At 33.4% G+C, this 11,204-nt stretch overlaps 1 protein-coding gene across 2 annotated transcripts; it reads right to left on the reverse strand.

Annotated features, from left to right (window-relative positions):
- Positions 1 to 6,851: 6,851 nt before the first annotated feature.
- LOC136062208 (xanthine dehydrogenase 1-like) lies at positions 6,852 to 10,933 on the reverse strand. 2 transcript variants are annotated; one of them, XM_065761018.1, is made up of 6 exons: positions 10,841 to 10,933; positions 10,649 to 10,749; positions 10,041 to 10,202; positions 9,542 to 9,613; positions 8,147 to 8,194; positions 6,852 to 7,479 (listed from the first exon to the last, which is right to left on the reverse strand). In XM_065761018.1, exons 3-6 carry the CDS (start codon positions 10,161 to 10,163, stop codon positions 7,237 to 7,239), a joined length of 486 nt encoding a protein of 161 aa, XP_065617090.1. In that variant the 5' UTR covers positions 10,164 to 10,202; positions 10,649 to 10,749; positions 10,841 to 10,933; the 3' UTR covers positions 6,852 to 7,236. The 2 variants fall into 2 exon arrangements, with proteins under 2 accessions (XP_065617090.1, XP_065617091.1); XM_065761019.1 differs by lacking the exon at positions 8,147 to 8,194.
- Between the last annotated feature and the right edge of the window lie 271 nt (positions 10,934 to 11,204).

Genomic DNA, 11,204 nt, shown 5'->3' on the forward strand with positions numbered 1-11,204 from the left:
GGGACAAAGCCCATGCACAGTTTTTTTTTTTTTTTTTTTAACACACAAACATACAACAACACACCAACTCCAAGATGGTTAGAGTTGCAGAGCTGTTAATATACTCACGCACACCAAGTAAACTAGGCAATTTGTGGTCGGATTCATTTCAAAAAGAAAATCTAACACTAATACCATGTGGGGCATGGTGATGAGGAGCAATTATAAACCAAATATAGTGTAAGCATATCATTTACTTTATTTTATTTCTATAACTTTAAATGGTGTTAGTGTGTTGCTCACTTTATCTGAAAAACATTTATTAATCAAGGATTTTTCTTATGCAGGACAAAGTCTACTGTTTGATTTATGTAATTTATTAATTTTGGTATTTTTATGTAATTTTTGTTATTTTAGGTTTAGAGCATTTATTTCCTTATTCTTAAATACTTTTAATGCTTTTTAGGTCAAATTTGGTTCCCGTCATGGTTAACTATTAATTAGAATTTATTTTAGAATATATTTTTTTCTCTAGTGAATTCAACGAACTCCTCATGGATTTGAGGTTTACTACTAGAAACTAACAGTTTATCAAAACCTCGACTTACTCTGGTTTGATGGCTAACCAACGTGACGGTAACCACCACCACAACAACATCGAAGTTGAAGACCTAGTCCTCACTAGGGCTGAGTTCTACCAATTTCGTGAAGAGATGAAACAATTTCATGAAGAGGGTCAGCAAGAAATGCGTGAAATCCGGCAAGTGATTGCTACTCTTCTTACTAGGAAATTATCTCACAACAACATGGATCAATATATTCAAAGATGCACTCCTAACTACAAGAAAATTCCATTCTTTGATGGAGAGATACATAAGTTGGATTTTATTAAATGGCTTCTTGATTTGGAAAAGTATTTTAATTTTTGGAAGATTTGTGATGATTAAAAAGTATGGATTACATTTAATAAATTGAACAGTGAAGAAGAGGAATGATGGGAAGACATTCAAATCGATAAAAAGTGTCAAGGTAAGCATCCAATCCGCTCTTGGCAAAGAATGTAAAAGGTGTTAATTGATTTATGGTTTCCTAATGACTATTATGATATACTAGATCATACAAGTGTTGATTACAGATCTGTATGTTCATATGAAAAGCAATATATTCAAAACATGAAAGAGAGACCACAAAACAAAAATTATTACAGCCATGTTCATATGTCAAGAAAAAAAATGGTTTAAGGATTGACAAGATGCACCAATTAATTTCTAAAGAAAATTTTGAAATGGTTGAAAAAGATCAAGACTTGCAACAAGTTGTTGAATTGAAACTTGAAGATACCATTTGTCAAAAATTTGATGAACAGGTCAAAGAAATTAAAGAAGTTTGAGTTAATTGTGAATAATGACAGAAATCAATAGATGGTAATTATTGAGAATATTGTGGAAAATCCAATTGATGTCCAATATGAGGATGAGTCCACAACTCACAATTCCTAAGTTTTAGTTGATTTGTTGAAAATGACTACACAATATGCTGATTTTTTTCAAGTAAAAAATTTTAATTTTATTATCGACCTTTGTTGATTATGTTCCGAATAAATTGAAGGCGGATGAGAGAAAAATTTATGGTGTATTTCAAAACATGATCAAATTACTAAAGCATTCAAAGTATTTGTTTATTTGGAGCGGAAGATTTTAGATCTCGACTATCAACTCGAGGATGAGCTTTGCACTAGATCATGTCTTGCCACCATCAAGATATTGTTGTGTCACCATCATCTAGCACATGGTATGCTCATATTTATACAAATCATGTTGAATATAGTATAGTAATTAAATATAGTATGGAATTTAATAATTAATATGTAAATCCCATACCTATACTATATTTAATAACTATACTATGTTCTCTCATATTGTTTTGTTCAGTGTTGTTTTCGTTGGGTTAAAAAGGAGAGTAATCCTGCAGCCCATGTCACTACAAAATTATATCTTGCTTCTAGTGAGTCCTTTTGTTTTAATAAGGATAATTTCCCTAGAGTTGTTCACTCTGCCTGTTTGGGAGATTGTCTCTCTGGACTTTCATTTTGAATAAAAATTGAAGTTTATCCAAAAAACATAACGGTGTAAGAGTTGTACACGGCCCTAGGATGTTGACAAAGAAGTTGACTATGAAATTTAATAATTAATCTGTAAATACCATACTATATTTAATAACTTTTTTTTTTTTTTGGGTTTGTTAGGATTCAGAGAGACAAACTCACACTCACACTGTATTTAATAAGCGAAAATGCATTTTTGGTCTTTATATTTTGGATCAATTCTCATTTGGGTTCCAAAATTAATTTCATTGCAAATTTCATCCCTAAAAAAAGCAAATCTTTTTTAAAATGGTCACTGCCGTCAACCCACTAACAAAAACCTCCTACATGGTAGATGGAGTGCTTTGTTTGTTGATGTGGCGCTGATAATGACCATTAAAATATTATTAAAAATAATTATTTGGCATTTTTAAATACCACATCAACATTTTAATTAATAAAAAATTAAAAAAAATAAATAAAAGCCCAGAAAATAAATAAATAATTTAAAATAAACATTAATCTAATTAGATTATTTTTCTTTTTACTTTTCATTTTTGTTTTTTTACTTTTCATTCTAATTAAATTAGTTTTCATATATTAATTGTTTAAAACATTTTTTTCATGAGGGAATTTTTGGAATGTTTTCTTCCCCAAACCTGTTCTACTTCTTCCTCTCTCTTCCTTCTACCCAGAGCCCTCCATGAACAACCACTTTAAGCTCTAGGAATTTGTTGATTCTCACTCTCCCTCTCTTTGATCTTTCTCTCTCCCAACAGATTGAGTGCTCTGGAATGGGATTGGTCTAAATCGGGTTCTCAAGCTCGACCATGGAGCTTTTATGGATGAGTGAAGGCGGCGAGATCAGTTTGGATGGTGGGTCAGTTGGATTCATGGGTTACGTATCGATTGGTGGTGGATATTGTGTGTTGTTGTGAAGCCCCAAATCTGTGGTGGCTGTGGACTGGTTTGGAATCGTGAGTTGCGATCGGTTGTTGGTAGTTGGGTGAGTCACGGAAGCAAGAGAATTAGAGAGGGAGGTGTTGGTGAATGGTGGCTTGTATTGATTTGGTGATTGAAGAACTGTGGGTTGTTGTATGAGAGTTTGGTGATGTATAACTTGTTAAAGGACACAGCTTTGTGTTCATTATCTAGGTTTTTGCTGTGTGTTCACTTTTTGGGTTTATGATAATAGAGAGATGGAGAGTTTAATAACATTGTGATTTTGGTTGCAACGTTTGTTGTCAATTTTTTTTTTTTTCCTGCTCAATCTGGGTTTTTGCTATCATCTCAAGCTCAGATTTTAATATCAGTGTGTGTGTTTGAGTTTGAGTCTGCAGCTGTCTGTGTGTTTGAATCTATGAATGTTATAGCACTGGTGCTTTTGATTTTGTTTTCTCTTCTTACTTGTGTGTTCTTCATTTAGATTAAGAAATAATTAATTAGGATCAAAGGATTCCAAAGTCCACCAAGATGCGAATTTTTTTGGTTTTGAAATTTTATGGGCTTGAGGATGTATGTTCTTACGAGGAAAAAAAAATGAAAAGTAAATTTTTTATTTATTTTCTAACCTAGCTTTTTATTTTCTGGGCTTTTTATGTTTTTTTTTTTTATTAATTAAAATGCTGATGTATTATTTAAAAATGCCAAATAATTATTTTTAATAATATTTTAATGACCAAGTCAGTAAGCAGGGCACTCCATCTGTCGCGTAAGAGATTTCTGTCAATGGGTTGACGGCAATGACCATTTTAAAAACGATTTTCTTGTTTTAGAGATGAAATTTGCAACGAAATCAATTTTGAGACTAAAATGGGAATTGACCCAAATATAAGGACTAAAAGTGCATTTTCGCCTATTTAATAATTATACTATATTCAACTTTTCAAGTTCTGCTCAAAAAAAAAAAAAAAAGAGAGAGAGAGAAATTTATATTTTACCCTCCTAAACTATACCTTATATTACATTTAGCCCCTTAAAATATGTGGATGCACACTTACCCTCCTAAACTATTACCAGTTGCACACTTTGTATCCCATTGTTAAGTTGGATATTAATTTGAATGGAATTTAAACTCATATGCAAGTCATGTAATAAGGGATATTTAATTTCCAAGTTCCAATAGCTCTTGTTTTTTTTAATTCAGCTAATCTTCCTCCCTGGCTTGCTGAAGTTTGTAAGGAAGATGCCCGTTTTAGCTTAATATATTGAAGTTTATCGCTTTTTTTTTTTTTTTTTTTTTTATGGCGTTTCAAAGGATTAAGGAAAATAGCATCTCAAGTTTTAGAAACTCGAGATCTATTTAAAAATCGAGTTTTAGAAACTCGCTTTATAATTGCTGTGCAACTGGTGACTAGGACTAAAATTCCAAATAGATCTCGAGTCCCAAAGACTCGATTTCTACAAAATAAAAATCAAGTATTAGAAACTCAATAGTTAATGTTTGCATAGAACTCGAGTTTTAAACACTCGAGTTCTTCTTTGAGGATCTCGAGTTTTCGAAACTCGAGTTCTTCTATATATTTTTAAATCTTGGTCTTTTTTCCTAAGGATCTCAAGTTTCAAACACTCGATTTCTTCTGATTTTTTAAATCTCACTTTTTTTTCTTTTTTTTTTTGTTGGTACAAATGGGCTTTTTTTCTTAGCTATTGCCTTTTTTTTCTTTTTTTCTTTTTGTGTGTGTGTGTGTGTGTGTGTGTGTGTGTGTGTTGTTGCTTATTGCTATTTTACGGTGGGTATAATTTTTCACTATGGCAAAGTCAGAAATAGAGTGTTGGGGGGCCGAACTATTGTGTCAAGATAAACTCAAATCACAAATAGACACTACCCTAAAAATGAGAGGAATATATGCACCAAGACACAAGATCTTCTTTATAAAAGAAACTTATAATCTTCTTAAACTCTAATAAGTATACAAACATTGTATAATTGGGTATACAACATATAAATATAAAGAAGACCTCCCATCAAATTCATGATTGACTATAATACTTCACGTAATAAACTTCATTATTATTATTTTTGTAACAAAATTATACATAATTTCCTTTTTAATATAGAAACTGTTTGCAAAACAGTTACCTCATTTTTTTCAAATCAAAATCATATTGTTATAATTGAAGTCTCATATGAGCGTTTTTTTCTTGATAAAAACTTGAGAATAGTACATTTCAACCAAATTGCATAAATTATCAATGTTGAATGATTTGAATGCATTAATAGCACATTAATAAGGATCAAAGCTTCGAGATACTTGCATAGAGCTCTCTTGTTTGTCTAGTCCCTTGATGTTATCATGGGGCTTCCATCATTCTTCCGTAACATACAACATAAAAGGTTGAAGCAATCATAGCCCATTGTCAAGACATAACCAAAGTGTGTCTCGAGCAAAGAAAGACTTAATTGCTTCAATAAAAACATCACACAGTTGGTATTGCCACCATGAATACACAGTACTTGCTACATTTGAGAATTTATACAACTCCAAACATGCAATACTTTTGAATATGGCTCTGTTTAATACTGAGAGTATCCATTGACAACTAAATGACAAGTCATCCGGATTTACATTTGTGGGGGGAACATAATCATCCCCAAACTTGGTCATAGCAAATCGTACAGCATTCCACAAGTTATGGAACTACTGATGATACCCCATCCTCTAGACTCTTATGAAGACCTTTCAAGGATATCTCATTTATTACTTCAAGCGGATCAATGACATTTCCCAAGGACCTAGACATCTTGCGCCCATGTGCATCATGAATCATGGGATGCAAATAAACCTACATAGAGTTTAACGTGGTTCAATTAGATCACACTGGCACAACTCTCGTATAGCTTATCATCAACCAAACCATGACCACAGATTCATTACCTTTGCAAGGTAACAAACACATTGGCTCTAAAGTCAAACATGAGTATGCATGCACCACAATGAGTGAAGCAGCATAGTCTTCTATTTCCTTAATGACTCTTGCTCAGCCCATGATATGCTTCCTTCCTTCATGCCCATGAGTTTCTCTGTGGTTGGCATGGATGGAAGGTGCCACACATGTAATCACCCCTCTCAAGGATCAAGGGTCTGACACTGAGAAATTGCTTTGACACCCCCATTATGAACATTTTAAAACTTCATTTTGGTTTCCCCTTTTTTGTCGTTTTTTTCAAATTTTCCTGAAGTACAAAGTATACTGTAGGTCTGTAACCCACTTTGATGAAAAAATATTTAGCATATTCACCTAGATAAAAGGTTCCCAAACCGACACAAATATGAATGGAGGAGCCTTGTGTGGGATAACTGACATCAGTTCTATCGCCTTTGTAATTAGCATTTTTTTTGTGAGCTGAAGAACCTCCCATTTTTAGAGTATCATATAGCATTTTCGCCCATAAACCAATGATTTTCACTCTGCTATTCCTCTCAAGACAGCCATTTCATGCACAGTTTGACTTGGTAGCTAGCTGCATTGAGTTTAAATTTAACCTGGCCAATCAATTGGAGAGGTGAACAAGTGGTTTATGAAGGGTCTTTATTGCTCAGATTACGTGACATCTTTGTTCATTTGCCATTGGTGGGAAGAAACTAATCATAAATAGGAACAAATTCTCTATCAAACAAACTTATTAATGTGACATACAGTAAAAAAAACTGCACTTTTCAGCCAATGCCAACCGCAATGTTACTCTAATAAATTTAGTGGAGATATATATACATAGGCTGTCAAGATTCTTCTCCTGCCAAAAACACTAAGAAAGCAAGGGAAAGCAGGATGCTTTAGGTTAGCATTAGAAATTCTAAAACACTCAATTTTTATTTGATTCATACTTTCCATTAACAAAATGGACAAAAAAGAGAACTGAATTTTCTGGTGTATATATTACAAACAGGGAAGCAATTAGCAATGAAATTATAATATTTTTTCTAGAAACAAAATTTAAGTACATCTTGTAAGTTGAGATCCTCTAATTGTGCTGATGTAAGTACATCTTGTACCATAGTAAACAACGAGAATACCATTATTTAACTTACAAAAAGGGTGTTCCCCTTGCTCTTCCCTGACTAGCGGAGTCAATTGAACTTGTAATTTTATTTCGAGGAAGCTTTGTTAAACACAAGTAAACTGTACAGTGAGAACTGAGAGATATGCTAAATTGAAATAAGGCTATTGCATCAAACACTGAGCTTAGGGTGGAAATCAGAGCTAATAAATGGTGCAGTGAACTCATCCAAACAAGCCATCCGGATGCGTTCGGGTGTTGCTGGATCATCCAGAGCAAACCAGTCATTACAACCCACTTCTGCTCTTGCAGCTGTAATGGCATCTTTGACGGCAAAAAAGACAGCGGAGGCCAGAAAAAATGGAGGCTCACCAACACCTTTAGATGAATGGATGGCCTTCACATTTGGATGACCCTGTCAATTGACACAAAAACACATGAGCCAGGGAAGTAAAATGTAAGCTTGTATAGATTTACACCAGAAATCCAACAGCAAACTCGGAAAAGCAAGGGAAGACAATAATTTACTTTTGACATAAAAAAAACAATACAAAAAGTTAAATCCGTAATAAGTTACAGCCATAGTTAATAGCCTAATCTTATATACTTAATTTACCAAATGGGAGTCATCAATGGAGGCAATGCAAACATGGTTTGAAGCCTAGGTAACAAGCAGTGTAGCATTCACTTGGTTTCTTGGATTATGGTCTTTGGTTTAAGAATATAGTCTTCTATAGTCTATCAGCGTACCAATAAAACACAGCTTATAGAGAGGAAACAATAGGCAAATCCATAATCCTGTATTACAGCGTAGATAGCAGTACCAAAAAAAAAAAAACGTTTTTTTTTTTTTTTTTTTTTTTTTTTTTTAAAAAAAAAAAAAAAAAAAACTCTTCTTTGTTGCAGCTTAGAAAAAAGAATTTACAACACAACTAATTGATTATTTAACTAATCCACATGCACGTTTCAAAATAACCATATCATTCCCGATTCTACAGACGTAGTTTTGACAGATTAAAGTTTAAAAAAAGCGGAAAAAGACCAAAAACAAACAAACTGCCAAGAAGGGCGTCAGCTAGAACCTTGAGCGAATCACTTTCAAAGAAGTACCACCCATCATTTCCATAAGCCTGAAATAAAATACACCTTATTTATGGCAAATACAACTAAATCCCATGAATGTCCTTGCTTTAGCAAAAACAAAAAACAAATAAATAAAAACCCACTTTGAGGAGCTCTTTCACAGTTTCTCTAACCAATTGATCACAAAACCTAAGCTGACGCATATGCTCAAGGGCCCCATCCATGCGAGTAGTTTGCAAAAGAGAACCAAAGAAACGCACAAATGGGCTTGATTTTTTTAATGAAATATACAGGTTCTCTTTTGCAAGTTACATGCATGGATGGGGCCCTTGAGCATATGCGTTAGTTTGGATTTTGTGATCAATTGGTTAGAGAAACTGTGAAAGAGCTCCTCAAAGTGGGTTTTTATTTATTTGTTTTTTGTTTTTGCTAAAGCAAGGACATTCATGGGATCCAGCCCTTCAAAGACACCAATGTCGTATTCACTGTCTTAGTCAAGGTTCCTATCTGCAAACAAGGATTTTTTATATATAAGAAAACCAAGAGATCAAAATTTGGCTTGGCACACTTGTGATATATAATTCTTTTCATTTAACTTGTGACTATTTTGCAAATTTCTGTGCACTGAATCAGGGTGCTACATTTAACTCTACTGTAATTCCCAAATGTGACTATTATTCATGATCAAACGCTGTCAAATCAGTCATACATAATTTCTAATAGAAGACACTATTCTAACAATACTCTTTCACTAATGAGTATTACAGAACAAAACAGTATTATACTTAACGCCAAGAGAGATTCCGCGACATCATTTCCTGCAACAAACAATAAAATGTCACTTGCAACAACCTTGATAGAGTTTAATCAAAACAAAATGTCAATCCTCGACAACAGTTAAAAAGAGATTGCTTTACCAAATAGACTGCACAGTTGAATGTAGACTTACATGCTTTAAGTCTTGCTGAAAATGGAAATAAAGAGTTTATTAAGGAAACAAGGGCTGGTACAGAAACCCTTATTTTCTGGATATCCCATCATCACATTGAGATTCTGTAAAGCTTGACCTGAAGCTCCCTTCACAAGACTATCAATCTGCAGCAAGTTTCTAAGAGCTTAGCCAATGAAGATCCTGAATATAACATTTTATAATAGAAATGGATAAATTTGAACATGGAAGTGGATGAACATATACATACAACTCTCATACATTGCTTTCATATATGTATTTAGCAATTTAAAATGACCTCAGCATAAACTTTCGAAGACACTGCCAAGTAATTTACCCAGCTGCCTCTAAGGACTTAAATGACCCATCCGACATGCAATATAGAGTAAACACAGGACTATTAGACACATAGAACACAATGGAGAAGCATACACAATAAGCTTACCTTTAAAACATAATCTGTAATGTCTTTCACAGACTGATAATCACCTTTCAAGAAAGAACTTGCAATCAGGGCCTACAAATAGATGACAATTTGGAAGTCAACAAAAACACAAACTTTTATGTAGGTTAGTCCTGATAACAAAATGTGGGGGAGCTCTGTGGTAAGCAAACTAAATCTTCTCATATAGTTTCTTGGAGGAATTTAAACTCTAAAGGTTAAATGCAGAAATACACTTTTCCTTTTTATTAGAGACATCTTTCCGAAATGTCATTATTACATATTTTTCGTTCTCCAATTAGTTGTTAGACTTTACACCTTGTTTATGTATATTCTACAACAATCTGTATTTGTTGATTTTAATCACTTCCAATCCATGAAGATCACACCAAAATTAATGATTCCAACCATAATAAAAATAAATGGGGTCATAGTATGGGGAATATAAATAAGTATGTTATGGCATTATATAAGAAAATAACTAAATTAAATTATTAAATACCTGACCAGCTGCAGCCAGTGCATCCGTAAGGAGGGATACAGCCAACCATACTTGAATACATATCTGATGTGCAGCCATAGCAACTGGACCTTGACAAGCAGCCATTGATGTCCCCCATGTCATGGTAATAAGAACAAAGAGTTCTTCGAAGAAGAAAACCACCTACAGCACCCGTCATTGGTAAGCATTAAAATAAATCTGAATTTGAGGAAATGATATGGCATCTATATCAATCATTATCAGAATAAAAATTAGTCATACATTTAGAAGCTGCATGAAAATAAAATGTAGCCAACAAGCTTAACTCAAATGAAAGGATGAGGTAAAGGGTTCAAGACCCATTGCTTGTGTTGGTAACTAACAAGCTAAAAATAAAACTAATGTAGCCAACAAGCTACAACTCTAATGAAAGGATGAGATAAAGGGTTCAAGACCCATTCGTTGTGTTGGTAATTAACAAGCTAAAAATAAAAACCAATGTACTGCTCCATCAGCAAAAGCAATAGCAAACGAGATTGTCAGATCAGTAAGAAAAGTGGAAAAAACAAAAATAAATATAAAAATGAAGAGAGTTGGCACTTTCAAAGTGACAAAATTTAAGAGCTTACCAGATTTTAAATATCCACCAAACTGAAGTGATCCCAGCTTTGGAGGCAGTAATACAGCTCTCTTGTTTAGATGCCAGATCAGTAAACAGGTAACAATATACCTGAAGCATTAATATTTTATTGCATGCATTATGGTTATATAAAGCCAAAGAGAAAGGTATAGAGGAAGAAAGTCATCCAAAAAGCACATACTGAGACAAGACAGTGGATATGGCTGCTCCAGTTGCACCCAATTTAAAATAATACATAAGAATGGGAAACAAAAATACTGCTGATAGATTTCCAATGCCTGCATATGGGACAATACATTATTTTGCAGGAAGCAGTGTACAAGAAATGAAGAAAAACAGAACCACACAATGTTGATAGAGTGTAAACTCAAAAAAAAAACTCAAACCTTGGATTAAGGTTTTCTGCAAATGTATTGAAGGTTTCTTCCCTGAGATGTGAAAATTCAAAACTGTCACGAGTTTGGTATATATTGATAAAATGACAGAGTATTGAGGAAAAATAACCATGATATATATAATCATTTTATTGAAAAGAGGTTCATTCC

The sequence above is a fragment of the Quercus suber genome, unplaced genomic scaffold (genome assembly GCF_002906115.3).
Source record: "Quercus suber isolate HL8 unplaced genomic scaffold, Cork oak 2.0 scaffold_392, whole genome shotgun sequence".
NCBI lineage: Eukaryota > Viridiplantae > Streptophyta > Magnoliopsida > Fagales > Fagaceae > Quercus > Quercus suber.